This window comes from Acomys minous (genome assembly GCF_964271855.1).
Source record: "Acomys minous genome assembly, chromosome: 5".
Taxonomy (NCBI): Eukaryota; Metazoa; Chordata; class Mammalia; order Rodentia; family Muridae; genus Acomys; species Acomys minous.
The window spans coordinates 15,098,601-15,123,873 of NC_140494.1; the positions used below are offsets into that span (position 1 = coordinate 15,098,601).

General features: G+C 42.4%; 1 protein-coding gene across 4 annotated transcripts; it reads left to right on the forward strand.

The window, feature by feature from the left end:
* Positions 1 to 843: 843 nt before the first annotated feature.
* Positions 844 to 24,887, forward strand: SUV39H2 (SUV39H2 histone lysine methyltransferase). 4 transcript variants are annotated; one of them, XR_014779261.1, is made up of 7 exons: positions 845 to 1,221; positions 2,829 to 2,974; positions 14,022 to 14,693; positions 16,352 to 16,498; positions 21,366 to 21,495; positions 23,135 to 23,425; positions 24,207 to 24,886. XR_014779261.1 is itself a non-coding variant. In XM_084781786.1 (6 exons), exons 1-6 carry the CDS (start codon positions 981 to 983, stop codon positions 23,239 to 23,241), a joined length of 1,443 nt encoding a protein of 480 aa, XP_084637912.1. In that variant the 5' UTR covers positions 845 to 980; the 3' UTR covers positions 23,242 to 24,885. The 4 variants fall into 4 exon arrangements, 2 of the variants coding, with proteins under 2 accessions (XP_084637913.1, XP_084637912.1); XR_014779262.1 differs by having other exon boundaries at positions 23,135 to 23,295; positions 24,207 to 24,884; XM_084781786.1 differs by having other exon boundaries at positions 23,135 to 24,885.
* Positions 24,888 to 25,273: the final 386 nt, after the last annotated feature.

A 25,273-nucleotide genomic window follows, 5' to 3' on the forward strand; every position in this document is an offset into this window, starting at 1 on the left:
CAGGTTAAAGTGTTTATACCTGGAATCCCAGGACACCAAGGTGGAAGTAAGAGGTCAGGAGTTCAAACCAAAGTTGAGACCAACCTGAGCACGTGAAACAAACAATAATAGTATATCTATTTGTTTGCTTGTCTGTTCGTCTCATTAGAAAAACAAAACAAAACAAAACAAAAAACCTCCAAAAGAAGCAGGGCGTGGTGGCGCATGCCTTTAATCCCAGCACTCGGGAGGCAGAGGCAGGCGGATCGCTGTGAGTTCGAGGCCAGCCTGGTCTGTAAAGTGAGTTCAGGACAGCCAAGGCTACACAGGGAAACCCTGTCTCGAAAAACCAAAACAAAAAGCAAAAACAAAAAAAAACTCCAAAAGGAAACTCATTGCCTTTCTTGTCTGTTCAAGTGCCAGGCACATAGGAGATACACAGGAAAATGTTTTTGAATGTGCCTATTGTATTTGAATTGTATATGTCTATTATATTTGAATTGCATATACATTATAATTGACTATGTATATGAAACATTGAAAAGCCATAGAGCATAGTGGGCAAAGGGGAGAATGGTCCAAAGGAAGAGAAAGACTTGTAATCACAGAAGCTAGTAGGACCTAGCTGGGCTCAGGGGTTGAGGAACAGAAGTGGGAAAGAAGCTACTTGTTCACACTAACATGCGCCGCACATTTTGCCCCTTGTAGCGTGCACGCCATGTCTTTGTGAGTGAGTCCAAGCACCACCTAGGGAATCCTGGCAGGCATGGGAGTCAGAGCGAGCATCTAGCCGGCGAGGGGCGGGGCCAGCTTCCGCGTCAAGCCCCTACCGTTCGACGCAGGCGCCAAGGCTACCACGTTTGAGGTCATATATCGTGACGTCAGGACGCCTCGTTAATTCTAGCCTCCCAGCTCCGGAGTCCCTCGCGGGCCGGGGCGGGGCGTCCGGCCAGCTGAGCTACTCCGGCTGACCGCGCCAGTTTGAATGAAAGCTCCGCAAGATGGCGGCGGCCAAAGCCGAGGAGTGGGGAGGTGAGGCAGGAGCGCGGTGTGACCGGCCGCCAGGTCCGCTCCGGAGGCACAAGCCCAGGCGGACGACGACGGGGGCGGGACGCCGCCGCGCGGACGACCTGAGAGCGGGACGCTCGCCGCGGACGGCTACGGGCTCCAAGCGAGCGTGCTCCCCGGTCCCGCGGGCCCCGGTCGCCGGTGGCGTGTGTGCACGCGCTGCCTCTTTCAAGGGTGAGCAGGAAAGCATGCGCGCTGCTGCGGCAGCGGTCGCCACCTCCGAGGTGGGGGAGAGCGGGGGTGAGGTGCGGTGCCGAAGAAAGGGGACCCCTGGTGCCCGCGGGCCTGGCGTCGTTGTGAAGTGTCTCCCCGAGAAAGCGGGGTGTCTGCAGACACAACCCTGAGCTCCTGGAAACTTTGGGGAGCCCCGGCTGCAAGTTGCGCGTTATTTATGTGGATGCTGAAGCCGGGGACACGCAGTGTGCGTGCGTGCGTTCGTGCGCTCGAGTCGCGCGCTCTTTAAAAGTCTGGGATGGGTAAAGCATTCTGAAATGAAAGGGTTGTTCGTCAGCTTTTTTTTCTCCGCTCCACTCGGATAGTGACACTTTATTATCCCCAACTCTACTTCCTTGAAGCGTGTCGGGAGTGTAGGGGTGTGGAAGGATTTTATAAGCGGGATGTTGTAAAATAATCTGGACAATGAGACGGTTTTCTTCCATCATTATGGGCTGTGGAATTTTGAAAACCGGGTGTTTGCAACTTTTTTTAATACTTCCAAAATGCTCAAAATGTAGCCTTTCTGTGGTGAGGTGAGATACATTGTAATAACATGATTATACATAACGCTATTCAACACCACTCTATTATAGGGTTGTGTTTTTTGGATTCTCGGCAAGGAGATTAAAATTTTAAAAAAACGGCAGATGATTAACATAAAGAGATTAGCTTTAAACAAAACAGCCTTAAGATTTTAAGTGGGAGAGATTTATAAGTTGTTTTCACAGCTTTCCTACTCCCAAACCACCACACCTAAGCAATCAATGTATTCTGGCAAATTTGAGGGAAAGTCTTTGCCTTTTGCGTGTGCCAGAAATACCAGGAGCCCTTTGCAGTGACTGGAGTGGGGAAATGAAGGTCTTACTCGGGGAGGGTGAGGAAGGGGTGTTGGGAAGTTAGAGCGATTATGTTCTCCCTTTCATGAAATTTACCTCCGAAGGTTTTTGCCTACTACCTTGGAGAACTAAATACAGCTTGATGACTTAGTTATATATTTTGTTTGGTCGCCTCTGTTTTCATCAACCCTCACTTTTTTTCCCAGTGGATCTGATACTCAGAAAGTTTGGGACCTTCCCAAAGTTGTGTAGCTAGGTGGTCCACCAACGGGCAGGGTCTTATTGTCTGATTAAAAGAAACTAAAGGTTATTTTTAAATTGTGATTGTCTTAGAATATAGTTTAGATATATTTCTAACCATATATCTTAGAGAACGGCTTATTAAGAGAACAGCTATATTCTGTGTAGAATAAAATGGAATAGTAAAAAAATTACCTCTTTTTATCTTTGCTTTTATATGTAATCCTAAGAAACTTTAGACGTGAAATATTTTAACTAGTCAACCAAGAATTTGCCATTGTGGGTAAAACAGAGGGAAGAAGTCTATGGGAAAGTAAACTAACTCACCAAAAATAGTTCTTTATCACGGAACTTTTTCTTAAACACACAGAATTGGCTTCTTGTCATATGCGTTTCTAGACTATAAAATTGTCAGTTGAGGGGTTTTTAAGTTTTTGTTTCAACCTAGTAGCTATTTTATTGGTAAAGAATTCTATTTTCTTATTGTAGCCTGGTGTGTTCCTTGCCTAGTTTCACTTGATACTCTTCAGGAATTATGTAGAAAAGAAAAACTCACTTGTAAATCGATTGGAATCACCGAAAGGAATCTAAACAATTATGAGGTGGAGTACTTGTGTGACTACAAGGTAGTAAAGGTAAGGCACTGTCTAGCCCCTTCACAGAGACCTGTTCACGCTGCAGTGTTTTATGTTGCTCTAGTGCAGAAAGAGCCTTAAATAAGCAAAGCTCTTCTTAATGTTTAAGGTTGCAAGTCATAGATTTTTGTGCACTGTCACCGATGTTGCCGAGTACCACTGAGAGGATCTGAAGCCTAACATCCTCTCGCATTAGAATGTTTAGGGTGTTTATATCAGTCTGCACCCAGCGCTTGGTTATCCCCATGTGGATCACCAGAGCAAAGGTTTCCTGTCAGGTTGACTTCTCTTGTAATTCACGTGATTCCTGGGTCCTGGTTCCCACACACCTGGAAGGAACCCGAGGTTTCAGGCAACTGTAGAAGCATCGTCCTGCGTACTTCCCTGTCACCCTGGCAAGTTCGGTGTGTGAGAAGTTCTGGTGTGGTAAAATGGGCTGGCTCTCATGGTCATTTCAGGCCACTGTTTCATATTTTACAGTTTAAGCAACCTAATTTAATTGCTCTGCACTTTTTTTTTTGTCTAAAAATGAGTTGTTCTAAGCTTTTTGATAGAAACCCTGTAATTATATCTTCAGTAATCCATTTGCTTGTAGCCTTCCTCTGAGAACTGGCCATTAATCTCAGTTCTTGCAGATAAATAATCAAGAATCCTATTTAAATAATAGGATTTCTTCCCCCCCCCCCTCAAGTCCGTTTCTTCCTGTAAAATGCTATCTTCCTGTGGTAGGTAGCATTGCCCTCCCCACACAGATTGCTCCCCATACTCAGCACCCGACTCCTGAAAGAGCCTGATTGTGAACCATCTTGGTGTACAAGCCCTAGGCTGACCAGTCTGGCTGACAGGATCATCTAATCATGTGCATTAGCTCCATTAAAACATGCATCTAAACTGTGCCTGGTGGTGTAGATGTGTAATCCTAGCTACTAGGGAGGCTGAAACCAGAGGCTCAAGCCCATCCTGGGTATCTTAGACTCCTTAAAACTTATTTAAAAGCTGAGTGTGGTGGCACACGCCTTTAATCCCAGCACTCGGGAGACAGAGGCAGGTGGATCGCTGTGAGTTCGCCCGGCCTACAAATCGAGTCCAGGACAGCCAAGGCTACACAGAGAGTCCCTGTCTATAAAGACCAAAAACAAACAAACAACTTACTTTAAAAAAAAAAAAAGTTTTTAAAGGACACTACAGCTCAGTGGCAGATTGTTTGCCCAGCATGCACAAAGCCCCAGTAATGCCCCCCACCCCCCCAAAAAAAACCAAACTCTTCTACAATTCTCATATTGCTCAAGTCCACTTGACAGGATTTTTGCCTGTTGTTTTGTTTTCTCATTTGTATCCGCAGTTTTTCCAGTGCTTCGACTGCTTTGGATCTTTCCTCCCCTTCCGTTACTCACCTGGAGATACTTCCCCACCTTCGTGATGTAAGCCTTTAATTCTCACTCTGCCTTCAGCACTAGTTACCTCTATCTCTAGTCTTTCACAGATGTCACCCAGCCTTGTCTACTCTCCTGGGACGTTGCCTAAACGTGTGGTTTCTGTTTAATTAATTTAGATGGGCGTTCTACTTAGTCCCAGGCTGGCCTTGAGCCCAGCGCCATCGTGTTCCAGCCTCTCCAGTGCATACACTATATTTTCAGCTTGGTATTTTTTTAATGATAAGTTCAAGCATTTGTGACAGTAAATAACATATTTACATCTTCTCTGAACTTTAGATACCTTCCTTTGGCCTCTCCTTTCTACTTTGTTAAAAAACAAAACAACAAAAGAAAAACCATGCCTTTCAAATCTTAGTATACTCAGTCAGTCAGTTTTAGAACATTTTTTTCATTACCTTACACAGAATCTCCAAACCTAATCATTATTGCCCAGCTTTCCATTATCAGACCTAAGAAACTGCTAAATCTCTTTTCTGCTTCTGTAGTGTTTTGGGGGACCTCCCCCTTCTCTTCTTCCTCTCTCCTCCTCCTCTGTGTTCCAGAGAAGGACCATACTTGCCCTGCTCTGTCCCTCTGTCTGGTTGCTTTGGGACTGGGACTCTAGCTGAGCCTGAGCTAGGCTGGCAGACAGCAAGCCTCAGCAGTCATCCTGTCTGTCCCCACAACAGCGTATTACAGGTGCGTGCGGCTTTGCCTGGGATTTTGTGACTGCTGGGACTTGAACTCAGCCAGGTCCTGTTTGTGGAACAAGTGTTCTTGTCCCAGTGCTCACTGTATGTAAGAAGAAAACACATGCTTCTTAATGATGGTCTTCGCCTATTTGAATAATGGGTTTTGATGTATTTTGGAATATTGAGAATTAAACTGAGAGCCTCTCATGTACTGGGCAAGAACTCCACCACTGCGCTATATTCCCTAACCCTTTACTTTTGAGATGAAGTCTCAACTAAAGGAGCCCGGGCTGCCCTTGAGTTCACCCCGAAGCCCACAAGAGTCTTGAACTTGGAATCCTCCTTGCTTTAGTCATCTGAGGAGCTGAGATGACAAGTTAGCACCACTGCACTCACCCTTGGAATGACTGGGTTTTTTGGCTGGTTGATTTTTTGTTTGCTTGTTTGTTTCGTTTTGTTTTGTTTCAAGACAGGGTTGTAGACCAGGCTGGCCGCAAACACAAAATCCACCTCCTTCTGCCTCCTGAGGGCTGGGATTAAAGGCGTGCACCATCATTGCCCAGCATGGAAGAATGTTTTCTTTTATTTTGGTTTTTGGTTTTTTGAGACAGGGTTTCTCTGTGTAGCCTTGACTATCCTGGATTCGCTTTGTAAACCAGGCTGGCCTTGAACTCACAGCGATCTGTCTTCCTCTGCCTCCCAAGTGCTGGGATTAAAGGCGTGCTCTACCATGCCCGGCCTGGAAGAATGTTTTTAAGGCTCATCTGCATGGTAGTGTAATGTTGTACTTCTTCCCTTTCTATTGCCATATACGTTAAATTGTGTGGCTCGTCACATTTATCATGGAACAGACAACTTTGAATTATTTCCACCTGGGGGGTATTATAAATAATGCTGCTATGAGTGTTCATATATGCAAGTTTTTGTGTGGATATATTTTTCATTTCTCTTGGAGTGGAATTGCTAGGTCCTAAGAAACTTTTTTTTTTTTTTTTTTTTTTTTGAGACAGGGTTTCTCTGTGTATCCTTGGCTGTCCTGGACTCACTTTGTAGACCAGGCTGGCCTCGAACTCACAACAATCCGCCTGTCTCTGCCTCCCAAGTGCTGGGATTAAAGGCATGCGCCACCACGCTCGGCTGAAACTTTTGTTTTAAAACTATTTTTGGAACTGCCAAACTTTTCCAGAGTTCCATACCATTTTGCTTCCACTCCAGCAGGGTATAGGAGTTTCAGTGTAGCTGTTGCCATGAGAAGTACATCTCACTGTGGTTTTTATTTACATTTCTGTGGTGGTCCAACATCTTTTTACCATTATCTTACTGGACATTCATATCTGTTGCGGTGAGCTAACTATTCAGATTCTTGGCTCACTCTAAAAATACTTACTTACTTACTTACTTTATTTATTTATTTGTTTATTTATTTATTTATTGTGTGTCTGTCTGTCTGTCTGGTACGTACACATGGATGTAAGTGCTTCTGTGGATATATATGGAAGCTAGAGAAAGATTGTCCATCTTAGCCTCATTCTTTTAACACAGGATCTCTCGCTGAGCCAGACGCCTTCTATTTACGTTACGTTAACTGGCCATTGAGCTCCCAGAGTCTGCCCCTCTATCCTCACAATGCTAGAGTTACAGGTCCATGCAGCCATGTCCAGCTTTTTTTATGGTAGTGGGGATTTGAATTCAAGTCCTCACACTTGCCTAACAAGTGCCCTTCTCCACTGAGCCATCTTTTTAGGCCTCCCCTCCCTTGCTCAGTTTCTTTCTTTTTTTCTGTTTGTATGATTTAGTTATTTGTGCATCTCTGTCTTCGTGTATGCCTACAAGACAGAAGAGGCCATTAGATCCCATTATAGATGCTGTGAGCCACCATGTGGTTACTAGAAGCTGAACTCAGGACCTCTGGAACCTTAACCATTGCTCTTAACCACTGAGCCATCTTTCCTGCTTCATCCTACCACCCCCTTTCTCAGTTTCTAAAATTGTATTCTTCTACATTGTTTAGTTATAGTTAGGTACATATTATACATACAAATCCCTAGACACATGATTTGTAAAAACAATTTTTTTCTCCTGTGGATTTACTTTTAATTTTTTCACCCATTTTATCCCAATATGTGTGCCCCTGTCGCTGACCACCTGTTGTCAAATTTGAGGACCCTAAAGTTTTCTGTACTAGTTTGATACATTTACCACTGTTGGTTCTCTTTTCTTCTTTGAAACTCTTGTCTATGGAAGACTGCCTAGATTCAAATTCTGGGTCCTGTCAACTTAACATCTGTCTTCTAGTTTCTTTATGAAATAAGGGTAGTTATAGCAATCATCTTTTAGGGTATAATTAATATTAAATGGATTAATGTGGAATGCTTACAATAGATATTGCTATTCTAACAGTTGGATGACTTCAGTTTTTACTGTTATTGCTATTTGTTTTTTAAATACCATATTTTTCATACGATAAGACACACTTTCCCCCCCAAAAGTGGGGAAATTAGGGTGTGCTTTATGTTCCGGTTGCTGTTTTTACTGTTTTTCTTGTTTTGCTGCTCTAAAAACTGGGTGCATCTTATGGTCAGGTGTGTCTTATAATCCAAAAAATTCAGTATTTACTTATTCTTCTGTTGTGTACATATGCCCAAGTGTGTGGATGTGTATGACCATGCAGGTGCCTATGGGGGCCAGGAGGGGGTCAGATTCCCTGTGGTCATTAACAGGTGGTTGTGAACTGCTTAATGTGGGCACTGGGAATGGAACCCAGATCCTCAGGTAGAGCAGCAAGTGCTTTTAGTTTATGAGTTATCTCTTAAGCCCCTTGTTGCTATTTCTTGATGCCAGCCCCCCAACCTATTTAATGTTCTTCAGAATCTCCTTGCTTCTCACTATCTTTCCCCTGAAATGTAGATAAGTTTCTGAGGGGCTGTTCTTGGTCCCCTTCTTTGCAGCTGCTCTCTAGGAAACTGTCCTTAGCAGGTTCTATTGGAGATTTGGTTACTCATAGTAGTTAGTGAAACAGTTACACTCAGAGCAAAATACTAAGTCTTTGTACAAAGTACTTAGTTATAGTGAAGGTGCTGTTGATGTAACAGACCGACCTAACTGTGGAGAGACTGGGCAGTTATCTAATAGAAACATGTGTTAAACTTAGTTTCAGTCAATGAAAAGACAAGGGGAGCCAGGCAGGGTGGCCTGAGGTGGCAGAGGCAGGAGATCGATGTGAGTTCAAGGCCAGCCTGGTCTACAGAGTGACTCCAGGCCAGCCAAAACTACACAGAGAAACCCTGTCTCGAAAAACCAAAAAAGAAAAAAGAAAAGAAAAGACAAGGGGCGGCAGTGACTGTAGGTGCTGATGCAGAAGACGGCCTGACTCCTTCAAGGAATAGAAAGTGCAGTAGAACGTGGCCCAAAGTTAAGATGAAACCACAAGCATGGGTAGACCTAGAGTGCAGCTCCTTACACCTCCTTACAAGGTGTCATCTTGAGGGAGGTATAGAGCCATGGAGTACAGGGGTCCTGTGACAAGCCAGTAAGCAGCACCCCTCCTCGGCCTCAGCGCCAGCCCGACTCTGGGTTCCTTCCCTGTTTTGAGTTCCTGTCTTGACTTCTTTTGGTGATAAACAGTACTATGGAAGTAAGTGTAAGCCGAATAAACCCTTTCCTCCCCATCTTGCTTTTTGGTCATGGTGTTTCTTTGCAGCAGTGGAAACCCTAAGACAGATGTCAGGAAGGAATTATCTTTGAGCCATTTTAAAAGGTGAGTGAGGTTTTGGAGAATGGCACTAGCTGCTCTTGCACATATGGGTTGGGTTTGCCATATTCAATGGAGGCTTAAAACTGCCTGTAACTCCAGTTTCAGGGAATCTGCTGACCTGGCCTCCAAGGGCACTGTACACACATGGTGCCTAAACACTAACATAGGCTTACACAAATACACATTCACTTGTAAGTGAATAGGTTTCCCTACACATGTAAAATAAGATTAAAATAAATTATCTAGGCAATGTCAGAAGGTATTCTAATCACAGAGAACACTGTGAGCAAGCATCAGAAAACTAGGACTAGTCTGGCGTGTTCAGGTAAGTTCACTGTGGTCAGAGAGTCGTGAATGAATGGGATTATAGTGGGAAATTATAGTGAGAGGTGTCAGGAACCAATCTCCGAATGTTTGTTTTGTTTTTGATGGTTGTTTGTTTGTTTGTTTTGTGTTCTGGGAGTGGGGAGTGTACTCTGACATGCATGTAGGGGTCAGAGGACAACTTTGAATTGGTTCATTTCTTGCATCATGTGGATCCCGGAGATCAAACTCAGGTTGTCAGGCCTGGAGTAGGCGTGGCTTTACCTGCTAAGCCATCTTCCTGCCCTGACTCTTTTTTTTTTTTGGATGTAGTCATGCTGTGTTGCCTAGGCTGGCACTTGTGTATGTGAACTCAAAGAACCCTCGCACCTCATCTCTGGAGCATCTGGGACTGTCGGTGTGAACCACTACAGCCTACTGAGGAAGCATTTGGGATTGTTTTGTGTGGCCGGGAGTGGAACCGAGGGCCTTGGGCATGCTAGGCAAGCGTTCTACTATGCTGTTACCCTCCCCAGCATCCAGATTGAGAATAGCATTGTTGTAAATGGAAGGTTGAACCTCAGTGCGTAGGCAACATGGGAACTTGTAACCATCTGCAAGCAGAACACTATCTGCATAATGTCGTGTAAGTGTGAGTTCTGTGGATTTTCTGTTTTTCTGACACTTTCATCATGGAGGGCAGGCTGGAGTATTTCCAGTATGGAGGCAGAGAAACCATCTGGGCAATTAGAATGATAATCCAGGTAAGAGCAGAGGGCCGGAACTACCTCATCTGCTGTAATAGAGGAGCAGGAAGAAGCCCTCTCTAGTGAAGCTTGGTGATGGCCTCACGAGGAGGCGGTAAGATGGCCTCCTGCTTTCCAGCCTGTGCCAGGAGGTGGAGAAGACCCACCCTGATGAGCCAGCTGCACAGCAAGGATCTGCTTAGGAAAAACAGCGGTGACTTTATTGAGCATCATGAGGCTATTGACTCTATAAGCATCAGGTAACATTTGGGAATCACTAGCATATAATTCTTATAATCATCAATGAGGTGGTAAGGTTGCCCAGAGAGAGAATCAGAACTGGGATTTCAGAAACCTGTATTTACCCAAGGAGTTGCCTATATAGGATCATAGCTTTTCTCACAAAAGGATAATACACCTATTTAATATAAAAAGGGGCTAACAAGCCATGCTGCCGGTAAATAAAGTAGAGAAAGAACAAAGACACAGAGGACAGCATGCACTGGCCCCTCAGGAATGTGAAGATGTGTGTCTAACTAGCTGAGGACAGCAGACTCAGTGTCTGTTGTAGTTAGACTGTGAAGTGGCTGCACACGGACCATGGTCTTAGAGTGCGTAGTGGAGTGGCCAGCAGTAAAGTTCAGCCAAGTGCTTAGAGCTGCGCGACATTCTCAACTTAAAACTGGACAAAAACATCATTTAACTGGTGTGTGTGTGTGTGTGTGTGTGTGTGTGTTGCTTCATTACAAGCCACAGCTTTTGCTTTTCTCTTTTATCCAGCCTACTGTGTTCCATACATAAAAATATTCTGTCAGTCTTTGACAGTAGAGATTTTTCTACTTTCTCTGTACTTTCTTAATATTATGTGACCTATACTGATTTCCTTCTTTCTGTTTTATAGCATTGGTTATGTTATTTTGGCATTTAAAACTGAAATGGCATCCATTGGTATTTGTTTCGCATATTGTCATTTTTTCCAAGGAGATTTTATACCTTGTAGTTCATTATACCTCCCAGGCGTGAGAAAAGCCAAAAAGCTTCTTGGCTTTTATTTGAAATTGTAGGCTATTGAAATAATTAAATTTGTCTTATTAACCAGTGGTTTTTTTTTTATAAAGTAATCTTTTTCAAAAATAGAAATCTCTTTTTTAGATTTTAAAAATAAAATATGCTTATAAAATAAAAAACTGCAAACCATAAATAAAATATTTCCAAACTGTCTTGTCAAAATCACAGAAATTGAAGGTACCAATTTGTTAATATATAAGCCTTGGCCATTTTAAATACAACTTACTTCTCCAAGATTAACCAAGGCAGTGAGCTTGGTGACAGAAGTTTCCATTTCCTTCAGGTGGTAATTTAATTATGCAGCCAGCACTTGTCTTTTACTGTTTTCTGCAATAAAAGGACCAGTGTTGCTTTGCCTTCTTCTGCTATCAAAAGTCAGAATTTAAGAATTATGGGCAATAACTGAGCTTGATGGCACACACCTGTAATCCCAGCACTCAGGAGGCAGAGCCAGGCGGATCTCTTTGAGTTCAAGGACAGCCTGGTCTACAATGAGTTCCGGGACAGTCAAGGCTACACAGAGAAACCCTGTCTTGAACTCCCCCCAAACCCTCCAAAAAAAATTATGGGGAATAGACAAGTTCAGACAGTGTCAGTTGGATCTCATATCTGCTTTGGTACCAACAGTCCGAACTTTTACCTGACCAGAGGAGCATCTTCTTTAGGCCTTAGTGAGTCTCGGTGTGGCACACTTTGGTGTATATCTAGGTGTTCTGTTTCTCCTCTCTGGGATGACCACACATACACACATGTAATACAGTGTATGTGTTACACATCCTCAGATCCTAAACAGAAAAAAAGAAAAAAACAAACAACAACTGTGTTTTGAACCATTTTCAAAATGAAACTGAGTTCTTTTAATTTATAAGAATTATTGATGGGGCCCTGGAGAGCTGGCTCAGCAGTTCAGAGCACTGCCTGCTCTTCCAGGGATCCTGAGTTCAATTCCCAGCACCCACACGGTGGCTCTGAAGATGCAGTTCCAGGGGATCTGCACCCTCATACCAACACTCATGAAATAAAATTAAATAAACTACTTTAAAATAAATTTAAAAACATTAAGGTACTAATAATGAGGATAAAATAAGCTCATTTGTGGATGTGCAACTGTTAAAAAATTATTTCATATGCATGATGTTTTGCCTGTTTCGTGTCTTTGCACGAGGAAGTTAGATCCACTGGAATTACAGACAGTTGTGAGCTGCTGTGTGAATGCTAGGAATTGAATCTGAGTCCTCTGGAGGAATAGTCACCTCTTAACAGCAGAGCCATCTCTCCAGCCCCCTGTGCAACCATCTGAGCCCACTTTGTGCCGGTGATATGTCAAACATAGGGCGTTTGCCTGATGTCGTGGGTCAGGAATGGGGTTCTAACTCAGTGTTAATGCTCACCTGGCATGCGTCACACCCAGAGTTTGAGCTCTATTACTGTGTGTGTTGGGCGGGGTGATTAATAAATAGTAAAACAGCTATTATGTCCATCCCTGCTTTATATTAAAAGTTATTGGAATTTTCACAGGCAAATTTATTGCAATAAGTAATGTTTGATTGTTTGTTTTTAATATCTACAAATTAAGAAACAGCAGGTTGGCGTAGTGGGTAGAGGCAGTTACCACTAAGGTGAACAACCTAAATTTAATCCTTGGGACCCACCTGGTGGAAGTAGAGAGCCCATACATTTTGTCATTAGCATGCATTTATGCACCATGGTACATATACACCCACACAAGCATGTACATACACGGGAATAGATGCCATGTTAAAAAAAATTTAAGCTAGCGTGGTGGCATGTGCTTTTAATCCCAGCACTCGGGAGGCAGGGGCAGGTGGACCGCTGTGAGTTTGAGGCCAGCCTGGTCTACAAAGTGAGTCAAGGACAGCTAAGGCTACAGAGAGAAACTGTGTCTCAAAAAACAAAAACAAACAAAATTTAAACAAAATAATGTTCAATCACTCTGATATTTATTTTTGTGCATGAGTGTTTTCCCTGCATGTACACCTGTGTGAAGGTGTCAGGTCCTCTGGAACTAGTTACAGCTATGAACTGCCATGTGGGTGGTGAGACTTGAAGCCAGATCCTCCGGAAGAGCAGCCAGTGCTCTTAACCACGGAGCCTCCCACTTTGTTATTTCAGGAGTGCTTCTGGGCTTACTTTACTCTGGGCCTGTGGGTATGTGCTCACTATTCTAAGATGAAGAACTGACTACTGAAGGGCATCATTTAGAATTTAGTCATGTACATGAACTGTCTTTTAAATGAAGCCCTTAGCAACGGCATCTGATGATCTTAAGGAAAACACAGTCACTGCGTAAAGAGATTTCGGAAACCATGATGGCCAGTAACATTCTAGGTGATAAAATGTAGATCTTTGCTGACCTTCATGCCTGCTACTTAAAACTACTCATAAATTTCTCTAAGTGAGGTAAACATTTACTAGATTATTATTTGTAGAAATATGATGTGAACTACAGTGTCACGGATGTTTGATCTAAACTATCACAATATACAGTCATTTTTAAAGGTAAAGATATTTGTCCTCCCCCATCTACGTTCGTGAGCTGCAGTGTAGCACTTATGCACATCACTTGAGAGTAGCCACACTTCAGGTTCTCCCAGCTATGTGTGGCTAGCAGTGACTTCTGTCCAGCTGACCTTTAGAACATCTGAGGGACACTGAGGATATAAGTTCCCACATGTCCAGTGACCGTTCTTAACTTACAGCCCTTAGAGAATGCCTGCAACTATCTGGCCATATGAACTGCCAGCCTAGTGTTGCTTTGGAACCACCTGTTTCCATGATCAAGGTAAATACATTTTTGTTTGACCTAATACTATTTAATAAAAACAGCTTAGGTGTCAGTGCCTTTGTGTTTCCCTAGATAAGCCTCTTGGGACTGTTGTCGGATGATAAGTTCCACTAAATCTTGTGACTCGGAGAGCATACAATAGTTCTATTTGTGTGACTCATACTTGACTCTTAGGAACTTGTGACACTATACATTTTGAATTAACAGAAATGTCATTATAGGAACTGTCATAATCTGATTTGTATTTTCTTTTCTATTTTAAGGGTGTGGAATATTATCTTGTAAAATGGAAAGGATGGCCAGAGTCTACAAACACGTGGGAGCCCTTGAGAAACCTCAAGTGTCCACAGCTACTGCAGCAGTTCAGAAGTGACAAGAGTAGTTACTTATCTAGGGTAAAGAAAGGCAAGGCACTCACTTCAAAAGACAGGAACAGATTCTTGAAACGTGCCGTGGCCGAGTACATTGTAAAGAAAGCCAAGCAAAGAATAGCCCTGCAGAGATGGCAAGATTACCTCAACAGAAGGAAGAACCACAAAGGGATGATATTTGTTGAGAATACTGTGGACTTGGAGGGCCCGCCGTCAGACTTCTACTACATCAATGAGTACAGGCCGGCTCCAGGGATCAGCTTAAACAGTGAAGCTACCTTTGGGTGTTCGTGTACAGACTGCTTCTTTGAAAAGTGTTGTCCTGCTGAAGCTGGGGTGGTTTTGGCTTATAATAAGAACCAACAAATTAAAATCCAGCCCGGCACTCCCATCTACGAATGCAACTCAAGGTGTCGATGTGGACCTGATTGTCCCAATAGGATTGTACAGAAAGGCACACAGTATTCACTGTGCATCTTTAGAACTAGCAATGGCTGTGGCTGGGGCGTGAAGACCCTTGTGAAGATTAAAAGGATGAGTTTTGTCATGGAATATGTTGGAGAGGTATGTTCAATTCATCCTATGCATATGAGCTTTATGCTTTTGGAAAGTTACCTTTCTAATGTAAACACTTGTTATATTTTGATGTTATCATTTGCAGATACAGAGAAAATCATTTTTGGGTTTAGAAGAAAGGTCCACTGGTATAGTGTGAAATGTAAAACTTCACATGAGCAAATAGATAACATAATTGTCATTCATAATCACTGAGCAAAGCATATATATTTTAAAATATTCACATATTTTAAATATAACAACTATATTTGCACAAAAGCTCTGAAGAAAGAAGTTATTCCTACCTATTTACACACTGACATTGAAACTTTATTTGGCCCAATATGATTAAATTTATTTTTTCTTTTGTGTCAACATGAAGGATGTTACTGAGCAGAATATGCTTTATAAGTATTGTGAAATCTGTATAAAAGCACTTATTATATCTAAAAGGCACTGACCTAAATTCTGGCTACGTTGAACTGCAAACCATTCTCTGAATTCCAAACACTAGCATATTTGCTGGTAATATCCTGTGCACAGACATTAAAGCAGTACTCACCATGGGCTACAGCTGAGCACCGAGGTCTGTTAGCTCACTAATCTTCTACTCTGGCAGAGCAGTCAATCTCCATTATTGCTCAGGAAGAAGCCGGGGCACGGGTTTCTCCCTCACCACAGCAGCCAGATTCGTTGGTCACTCTGACCACTGTTGGTGTCTTCAGCTGGACTGATGATGGAGCTGGACCCCTAAGAACAGAACTGCAGAGCGTGTGGTGACGGGATGGCACCTAGCCAGCGCCTGATACTCTGCTGCAGAATTACATCCCCAGCCCCTGGCTGTGATTTTGAGCTGAAGCATTTCCTTGTTATCTGTTCTGAAAAGCAAAACTTTCCAAGTGGTCTGTTGCAAACTTAACATAAATTCTCTGTTACATAACCAGCTTCCATTTGTTCTTGCTCACAGATACGAACAATACACCTTTAGAGCAGTGGTTCTCAACCTGTGGGGCACAACCCCTTTAGAGATTGAATGACCCTTTCACAGGAGGTACAGAGTACATATCCTATGTATCTGGATATACTGTTATGGCTCATAATAATAGCAAAATTACAGTTATGGAATAGCAACAAAAATACTTTTATAGCTGGGGTCACCACAATATGAGGCACTGTATTGAAAGGTCGCAGCGTTAGGAAGATTGAGGACCACCGCTCTGGGGCATGTTGAGAGTGCATCCTGCTGTAAAGGCTCACTTCTGTTCATCTGTGTGCTGTAGAGCAGAAGTTGATGGCTCTTGCACAGCCTGATTGTAATGAAGGTGGCTCCGTATTTCAACTTCCCTCAAACTTTATTTTCAGTCTTTTACTCCATCACTTTCCCTCATTTTCTATCTAGCTTTTAGCTTGTATGAATGTTTGTTTTGACAGGTTTTCTTTTTTAATATTTGTATGTATTATTGTATATAGCATAATGCTTCTTTGGTTCCACAGTAGCTACGTAATTATTCCGTGGGTTTGCGGAACACAGTGTCACCTGTAGTCCCACGTACACAGGCTGAGGTTGAAAGATCTTTGGAGTCTAGAAGTTTGAGAGACCCTAACCATAAAAAGAGAAATCTATAAACTGCAGTTCTCCTGTTTTGTTCTGTTGTGTTTCTCCTTAGGTAATCACAAGTGAAGAGGCTGAAAGACGGGGACAGCTGTATGACAATAAAGGGATCACATATCTTTTTGATCTGGATTATGAATCTGATGAGTTCACAGTGGATGCAGCTCGATATGGAAATGTGTCTCATTTTGTGAATCATAGTGTAAGGAACACTACAGATACGACACACACCTCAAACGGGTGCTGTCGGGATGGTTTTTCCTTAACCGAAGGATAAACATTTTTACATAGTCACTCATGGTATTTTAGTATAAGGGCCTCTCCTGTTAATCATGATATTATAGCTATAATATGAACATACACTGTGAGATGTTCGACAATTACTATGTTCTATAACAGTCTTCATATCCTGGTTCATTTAAACTTTCAATAACTTTGTAGGTAGGTAGACAACTTCATAGCAGAAGAGGGGAGGAATAAGCAAGGGAGCGCCAGGCGCAGTATGGTGCACACCTGCAGTCCCAGCACTCGGGGAGGCAGAGGCAGGTGGGTCTCCATGATTTCAAAGCCAGCCTGTTCTACAAAGTGAGTCCAGAACAGCCAGGGCTACACAGAGAAACCCTGTCTGGGGAGCCCCCCCCCAAAAGTAAAATGTTGTTAAGAATATCAACCAAGGCATCTTACAGAAGTTGATACTACTAAGTTCAAAATGTGTAGTAGCCCTGCACCTTATTTATGTTTTACTTTACATAGTTTGTTTCCTAGTTAGCTGTAGTCCAAAAATACTCAGTGGAAATTTCTAGAAATAATTCATTCTAAGTTTTAAGTTCTTTGCTATTCTAATTAGTAAGCGAATCCTCCTGCTGGAGACATGAACCACCCCTTTGTCTTGTGCATATACACTGATGTGCTACCTGACAGTCACTTTGTAGCTCTCTGGATTATCATAGTATCATAGTAATACTTGTGTCCAGGCAACTTTATTTTACTCAGTAATTGCCCAGAAGCACAAGATTAGAAATGCTAGCAATTTGGATTTGCTGAAGTGGTTCCTATAAGCTACAAGGTGAATGTACAATAGGGTATTTTCATAGCAGCAGACCACTCATATAACTTAAAGTTGTTTAGTTTTTGTTAGTAGTTAACCTCTTAGTGTGGCTGAATTAAAGGTAACTTGCCCTGAGAATATATGTACAGGACAAAATCCTAGCATATATAAATTTGGTACTATCGGCAGTTTTAGGCATCTACTGAGAATCTTAGACAATACTCCCATGGATGTGGGAGGAATACTATACAGCTAAAGGTAACAGGGTTGGTTTGTTTTTGGTTTTTTGTTTGTTTGTTTGTTTTTCTTGGTTTTTTGAGACAGGGTTTCTCTGTATAGCTCTGGCTATCTTAAACTTGCTCTGTAGACCAGACTGGCCTCAAACTGAGAGATCCACCTGTCTTTGCCTTCCAAATGCAGGAATTAAGGGTGTTTGCCACCACCACGTGTCTAGGTTGTTGTTGTTTTGTTTTTATGTCAGTATGTTAACATTTGAAAGTAAAATTTAAAAATTTGTAGAGCATTCAAACATTTAGGGTTATGTCCCTAAATATATATATTCACTTTACATCCTGGTCAGAGCCCCCTCCCTCCTCTCTTCCCAGTCGCACTCTCCCTCCCCCATACCCCCTCTGCTGTTCCTTGGAAAGGAGAGCCCTCCCTACCCACCCACCCCAACTTATCAAGTTGCATCAGGACTGAGTTCGCCCTCTTCCCCTGTGGCCTGGCAAGTCCCACCAGGAGGAAGTAATCAAAAAGCAGACAACAGAGTCCATGTCAAAGATGCCCCCACTCTCCTTACTAGTGGGCCCATATGAAGCCTAAGCTGCCCATTGCCTGTATCTGTGTAGAAGACCTAAGTCCCGTCCATGCATGGTCCTTGGTTGGTGCTTCCAACTCCACAGGCCCTTCTGGGCCCTGGTTAGCTGGCTCCATAAGACTATGGAGCTCTTGGCACCTCTAGGTCCTTTTATCATTCCTCCTACTTTTCCACTAGACTCCCTATGCTTCACCCAACATTTGGCTGGGAGTCTCAGCATCTGTTTCAAACAGCTGCTGGGTGGAACCTCTCAGAGAACAATTCTGATAAATTCCTGTCTGTGAGCATGGCAGAGTTTTCAGGGGTTGGCGCTCTTCCATGGGGTGGGTTTGGGTTGGGCCAGACATTGGTTGGACATTCTCTCAGTCTCTGTTCTAGCTGTTGTTTTTTTTGTTGTTGTTCTTTTTTTGAGACAGGGTCTCTCTGTGTAGCCCTGGCTGTCCTGGACCTGCTTTGCAGACCAGGCTGGCCTCCGAACTCACAGGGATCCGCCTGCCTCTGCCTCCAGAGGGCTGGGATTAAAGGCCTGGCTTATCTGCTCTATCTTTATCTCGGCACGTCATGTAGGCAGGGTGAGTTTTGGCTAAAGGTTTTTGTGGGTGGGTTGGTGTTCTTCTCCCTCCACTAAGAGTCTTGTCTAGTTAGAGGGTGACCTCTTGCGTCTCCATGGCCGCTGCTAGTAGGAGTCTCAGCTGTGGTTCTCCTCACATCCTCCCAGAGGCCTATTCTGACTTAGGTCTCCAGCTTGTCAGAGATGTGGTGCCCCTTTCCCTACAGGCTCCTGCCCTTGTCCCCAGGTCTAATCTCCACCCTTATTTCCTTCTGTTCTCCCTTTCCTACCTTGTTCCCTCTCTACTTAGTCATTAAAAACAAGGAAATAAGGAAATTTACAGGCAAATGGATAGAACTAGAAAAGATCATCCTAAGTGAGGTAACCCAGACCCAGAAAGACACACATGACATGTGCACACTTATAAGCACATGTTAGCCATATACTATAGGATAACCATACTACAATTCAGACTCAAAGAAGATAAGTAGCAAGGAGGACCCAAGATAGGAAATATTTATTTCCCTAGATTATAAATTGGTATTTTTTAATTTTTAGTTGAAGTTTAAAAAACTTAGATATACAGTCTATTTATTCTTTTTAAAGGTGTGTGTGTGTGTGTGTGTGTGTGTGTGTGTGTGTATGCTTGTGTGTGAGGAGAGAGATTGAGATGAGAATAATATTTTAATAAATTTAGCACTGTGGAACTCAAATTGTATGCTGTATAATTTTATTGCTCAGGTAATAAGCAATAAGCCCAGGAGGTTGGTACCACTGGTATTTTGTGTGTTGCCATACATAGATTGCTTACCAGTAGTTGTGTATGAATAGCAGTAAAATGTCAGAGGCCTTCTGCACTTCCCTTTTGGTTGCCTGGTTTGTTTAAACGTCTAAGTAATTTCTTCTTAATGATAAGTTTGAGATTTCATCGTTCCTCTGTACCCCAGGGGATTAGTCCCAGTACCCACTCACTGCAGGTACCAAAATCCTTAAAAGTTCCTGTATAACTTTTAATCATGTATAGATTATTTCTGATGCCTAATAGAATGTAAATAGTTGTACTGTATTGTTTAGGACTAAGATCACTTAGCCTATACATGTTGAGAACAACTGTGATTTTTCTTTTCTATAAACACTTTTCTAATCTATATGTAGTTGACTCTGCAATTGTTTGAGTCCAGATGTGGGACTCTTGAATATAGAAGGCCAGCTCTACTACCCAGCACATACATCTTACGTGGGGATAATTAAACATCAATTTAAATTTCTTGACATGATTTATTACATCTTTTTGTATATTCTGTAGTTTAGTGTTCTTGAAATACTGAACAGTTCCAAGCAAAAGTTTAAAAGTGATGAAACTATGCAGTATAAAATTTGAGTTCCGTGCTGCTGATTTTATTTTGAAATAATTACTCTAACTGGGTGGTGGCGCACACCTTTAATCCCAGCACTCAGGACGTGGGGGCCAGCTGATCTCTCTGAGTTTGAGTGAGTTCCAGGATAGCACCAGAGCTACACAGAAAAACCCTGTCTCAACTCCCCCACACACAAATTCTCTAATTATTTAAAGTATACATACATACACACACACATATTTCTTATTGAAATAGTTACAAGTGAAATGCCTTTGTTATATATGGAAATTGGATTACAATTCTAAAAAAAGGCTGAGACAACTCAGGGCAGAGGCAGACAGATCTCTGTGAGTTCAAGGTCACCCTGGTCTACAAATAGTCCAGGACAGCTAAGACTACACAGAGAAACCCTGTCTAAGAAAGAGAGAGAGAGAGAGAGAGAGAGAGAGAGAGAGAGAGAGAGAGAGAGAGAGAGAGAAAGAAAGAAAGAAAGAAAGAAAGAAAGGGAAAAGAAAAGAAAAAAAATTTCAAATGCTGAGACGAAATGTTATTAATTATGGAAGCAACATACTGGATACGTGTATTTTTTTTTCTTTTATGTATGATCAGATCTTCTATAGGGCCTGGAGAGGTAGCTCAGTGGTTAAGAGTGCTGCTGTGGGGCTGGAGAGATGGCTCAGTGGTTAAGAACACTGTCTGCTCTTCCAGAGGTCCTGAGTTCAATTCCCAGCAACCACATGGTGGCTCACAACCATCTGTAATGTGATCTGATACCCTCTTCCCGACTGCAGGTGGAATAGTGTAGCAGTGTATACATAATAATAAATAAATATTTTTTTAAAAAAAAGAGTGTTGCTGCTTTTTTAGATGACCTCAGTTCAGTTCTCAGCACCCAAGTTTGTGGGTCACAGCTACCGTGACTCCAGTGCCAAAGGGATCAACGCCCCTTCCTGGCTTCTGAAGCACCTGAACTTGTGTGCACGTACTTCCCAGCACGTACACATAAATAAAGTATATCTCAAACCAAATGTTTAATCCCAGCACTTGGAAGGCAGAGGCAGGCAGATCTCTGTAAGTTCGAGGCCAGCCTGGTCTATAGAGTGAGTTCCAGGACAGCCAAAGCTGCACAGAGAAACTGTGCCAGAAACCAAAACCCTTATACATGAAAACTGTATTTTGAATGTGCACATACGCAGTTTGCAGAACTTAGAAATGATCGTGTGGTGGTTAACAATTTTATGTGGTACATACCAGAGCCCCTTTACTTAAACAGGTTTTATTGTTCTTTTTTAGTGTGACCCAAATCTTCAGGTGTTTAGTGTTTTCATTGATAACCTTGATACTCGGCTTCCCAGAATAGCATTATTTTCCACGAGAACCATACATGCTGGAGAAGAGCTGACTTTTGACTATCAAATGAAAGGTATGGTTTTCAAGACTTTGGGGGGGGTGGGGGTGGAGGTTGTTCGAGACAGTTATTCTGTGTAACAGCCCTGGCTGTCCTGGAGCTCACTCTGTAGACCAGGCATGCCTTGAACTCATAGAGATCCACCTGCCTCTGCCTCCTGAGTGCTGATACTAAAGTCAAGTGTCACCACCACTGGCTTCAAAAAAAGTATTATTAGTGTTGGTTTCAGTATGATGGTGAATGCAAGTCTTTCGAACCAAACTAATATTAAGACGAAAGAAAGCAATAGGGGAGGAAGATCAACAAAGCTTAGCTATGTGTGGAGACCAGGAAACTCACTGTGATGTGCCCATTTAAAACTGTGGTTTTTGTTGTTGTTGTTGTTGTTGTTGTTTTGGTTTTTCGAGACAGGGTTTCTCTGTGTAACCTTGGCCATCCTGGACTCACTTTGTAGACCAGGCTGGCCTCGAACTCACAGCGATCCTCCTGTCTCTGTCTCCCGAGTGCTGGGATTAAAGGCGTGCGCCGCCGCCACCACCACCCGGCTTAAGAATGAAGGAAACTGGAGGGGTAAGACTTTGTCATCTTACTCAAGGCCCAAAGCCCATCTGACAACTAAAGCTACCAACTATGTCCTTCTTCCAGCTTGACTTTTCTCAGGACTTACATTTTGAAAGCTGACTAGTCATAACATTAATATGGTTTTGAACTTTGACCAATAAATAAACACTGACAAGTTTGAAAGTATGGTTTCAGTACACAGGAATTCTGTTCCTTCTTGAGTCGGGCCTTTTTTTTTTTTTTTTTGGTTGGTTGGTTTTTGTTTTGTTTTGTTTTTTCATTTTTTTGAGACAGGGTCTGTGTTAGCCTCAGCTGTCCTGGACTCACTTTGTAGACCAGGCTGGTCTCGAATTCACAGCGATCCACCTCCCTCTGAGTGCTGAGATTAAGGGCGTGCACCACCATGCCCAGTGAGTCTGGCTTTTTAAAGCACTTAACTCTATGTGTCTTGTGATGTGAGTCTTTTATGAACAGTGTGCTTTGCATGCTGTTACTACATGGCCCCACTGTGTCCTTAGTGATATGTAAAGACCATTGTGCCCTGGACCTTCTCAGTAAATGTCACCATAGCAGACATTCTCTTAGCCTGTAGCATCCTTTCAAGACAACTCAGAATGAAATGTCTCAGGGTAGTCACAAGTATAAAACTACTTCCTTAGGAGGTAACCAATGCCTTGAGAAAATAAACACCATTGCTAGCCACTTTAAAACAGAAATTTAAAGATCAGTTCTAAAGTATTTTATTTAGTTGTTTGTTTGAGACAGTCTCACTATGTAGCCTTGGCTGTCTTGGAATTCACTGTGTTGACCCGGCTGGCCTCAAACTCAAGAAATCTACCTGCCTCTGCCTCCCAAGTGCTGAGATGAAAGGTGTGTGCCACCATGCCCAGCTAAAGTACCTTATTGAAGGTGAAGACTGTATCTGTGTCCATGTGAATTGCGGGTACATGCAGAGGTCGGGAGCTGGGGTGCTGCCTGACACGGATGCTGGGAAATGAATTCTGGTCCTCCAGGAGAGCCTGGGTGACTCTACCTGCTGAGCCAGCATCCAGCCCCTCTTCCAAAACACCTGTTTCTCTTTCTATATTTTCAGGTTCTGGAGAATTATCTTCAGATTCTATTGACCACAGCCCTGCCAAAAAAAGGGTCAGAACTGAATGTAAATGCGGAGCTGAGACCTGCAGAGGTTACCTCAACTGAAACTTCAGGAAATGGAGCTCATGATGTTTGTTTTTTCATCTAAAAAATGAAAAAGTATTTGGGACTCCTTTCTCTTATTAAAATTATATATATATATGTATGCATATATATATATATATATATTAATGTCTCAAGATATTTGCCAAGTGCATTACCGTTGCTTCTGAAGAGGACTGCATAAATAGTAGGTATTTGTTGCTTGAGAAGTCGGAATAGACAAGTGCCCCCTTCAGTGTTTGAAAAGTAGTGAAGCGATGATTGTTGATATGAAACCTTTTACTTTGACTCAAACAGATAATTCAATTTAGGCAAATATATAAATTTTATTTTTTTACTATATCGTTCCTGTTTAATAGTCACTGATCTTATATCTGAGATAAGTGACACTGAATTTTTTACTATATTTTCTACTTTTACATTAAAACATTGGCATCTTAATGGTATATTTCAGGTGCAAAAGTAAATGTGAAAGATAGGCTTCTAGCTTCTTCTCATTTGGAAGCGATAGATGCCATTACAAAGGTTGTATGTCTGAACCTGAAACTCCTTTAAAAGATTTTTTGATCTCATAGAGGAGGAGTCCCCCTAGAAGTCCATAGTGGCTGGCCATTGTGCTTCTTTGAACAGACATTAGCAGTGTGACTCAGAGACCTGTTGGCGTGCCAGGCAGAGTAAGCGAGTACAGAGTGAGGTTCGCATTGAGTATCTCTCCTCTAAACAGGAGAGCAACATGTCCCCAGTGGCATCACATTATTGTCACATCCTGGCAATTTTAATATTTCCTTTCCACTAAATTTAATTACTTTTATATGTTGCATGACCTTGAAACATAACCTATATTTGAGCAGATACTTGCTTTATACAAGAATTTTTTAGATAGGATAAAATTAAGCTTGGCCAAAGTTAGGTCTGATTGAACTTTTATTAACCTATAGGGATTAGATTTTTTTTTTTCTCCTGTGTAGCAAAACCCAATAGAAGAAACTTACTTTCATCGTTCTGGGCCTGGGAGTTCTAATCATGATGTCCAGTGTGAAGACAAAAGCAAAAGGCAGCGAGTGCCCCGAGCTTTGGTATCCTGACTAAGATTTTACCTCGGTGCGGTGCTCTAAGCTTGAGTTACTGTAATGAGCTTGAGTCAGATGCACTGAACTCAGGAATCCAGCACTTCCTTATCTTCCTAACTCCCTAACCTGTTTTGGGAGAGGCTACAATGTTATTCAATATTGCCTTCGTGGGACTGTTTGTTCACAATACATAGCTGTTTGCATGTTTGAAGCCTCATAGTGTCTGTCACCCAAAAATTTCAGAATGTGTCAAGAAAATATATTTTTTTAAATGACATTTATTTTGTTTTTCTTTGAAAATCTTAAAAGCTTTGCAGGTCTGTTTCCTCCTGCCATGGCCAACTCACTTTGAATCATTCTCAGGTTTAAAAATAGGACAAAAAAAAAATCAGTGTTTTGACTGTCTATATATTTGGTCTTATTATTTAGGTTAAAAGGAAACTTAGGAGGGCGGAGAGAAGAGACTGTGTATAATAAATGTGTCTTTCTTTTTTTCTAATAGAAAGGTAATGGGCCCTTAAAAATTGGGGGAGGGGGGTGGGAGGAGGCCCTGAGACAGCTCTCTTTTAGCTTAGGCTAGTCTTGAATTCACTGTGTGGCTGAGAATTACCTTGAATTGTTGATCCTCCTGCCTCCACCTCCCAGCGCCGGGATTATAGGCATATCCCACCACGCCCAGCTTGAGACTTTTACCTTTAAACAAACAAACAAAAACCGAACAAGTACACAGAGGGGATTTCACGCTAAGTTCCACATATGTAATGTCCTTTGCTTCTATTCGCTGTTCCATACTCTTGGCCTTTCAGCATCCCCCATTACCTTGTTACCTTCCTGCCATAGTCCCTCTTACACTTATATCTAAATACAGGGGTGTGTGTGTGTGTCTGTGTCTGTGTGTCTTTGTTGCTATGATTCCTTCAAGTCACATGCCCTAAGTGTGTGTAGTATGACAGAGACCTGGAAAT

Bases quoted from the DNA above. Each gene is read 5' to 3' on its own strand.
- SUV39H2 (XM_084781786.1), top strand. From the start codon at position 981: ATGGCGGCGGCCAAAGCCGAGGAGTGGGGAGGTGAGGCAGGAGCGCGG. The intron at 16,499-21,365 runs GTAAGGAACACT...GTTCTTTTTTAG, and splicing joins CTCATTTTGTGAATCATAGT to TGTGACCCAAATCTTCAGGT. The intron at 21,496-23,134 runs GTATGGTTTTCA...CTATATTTTCAG, and splicing joins TTTTGACTATCAAATGAAAG to GTTCTGGAGAATTATCTTCA.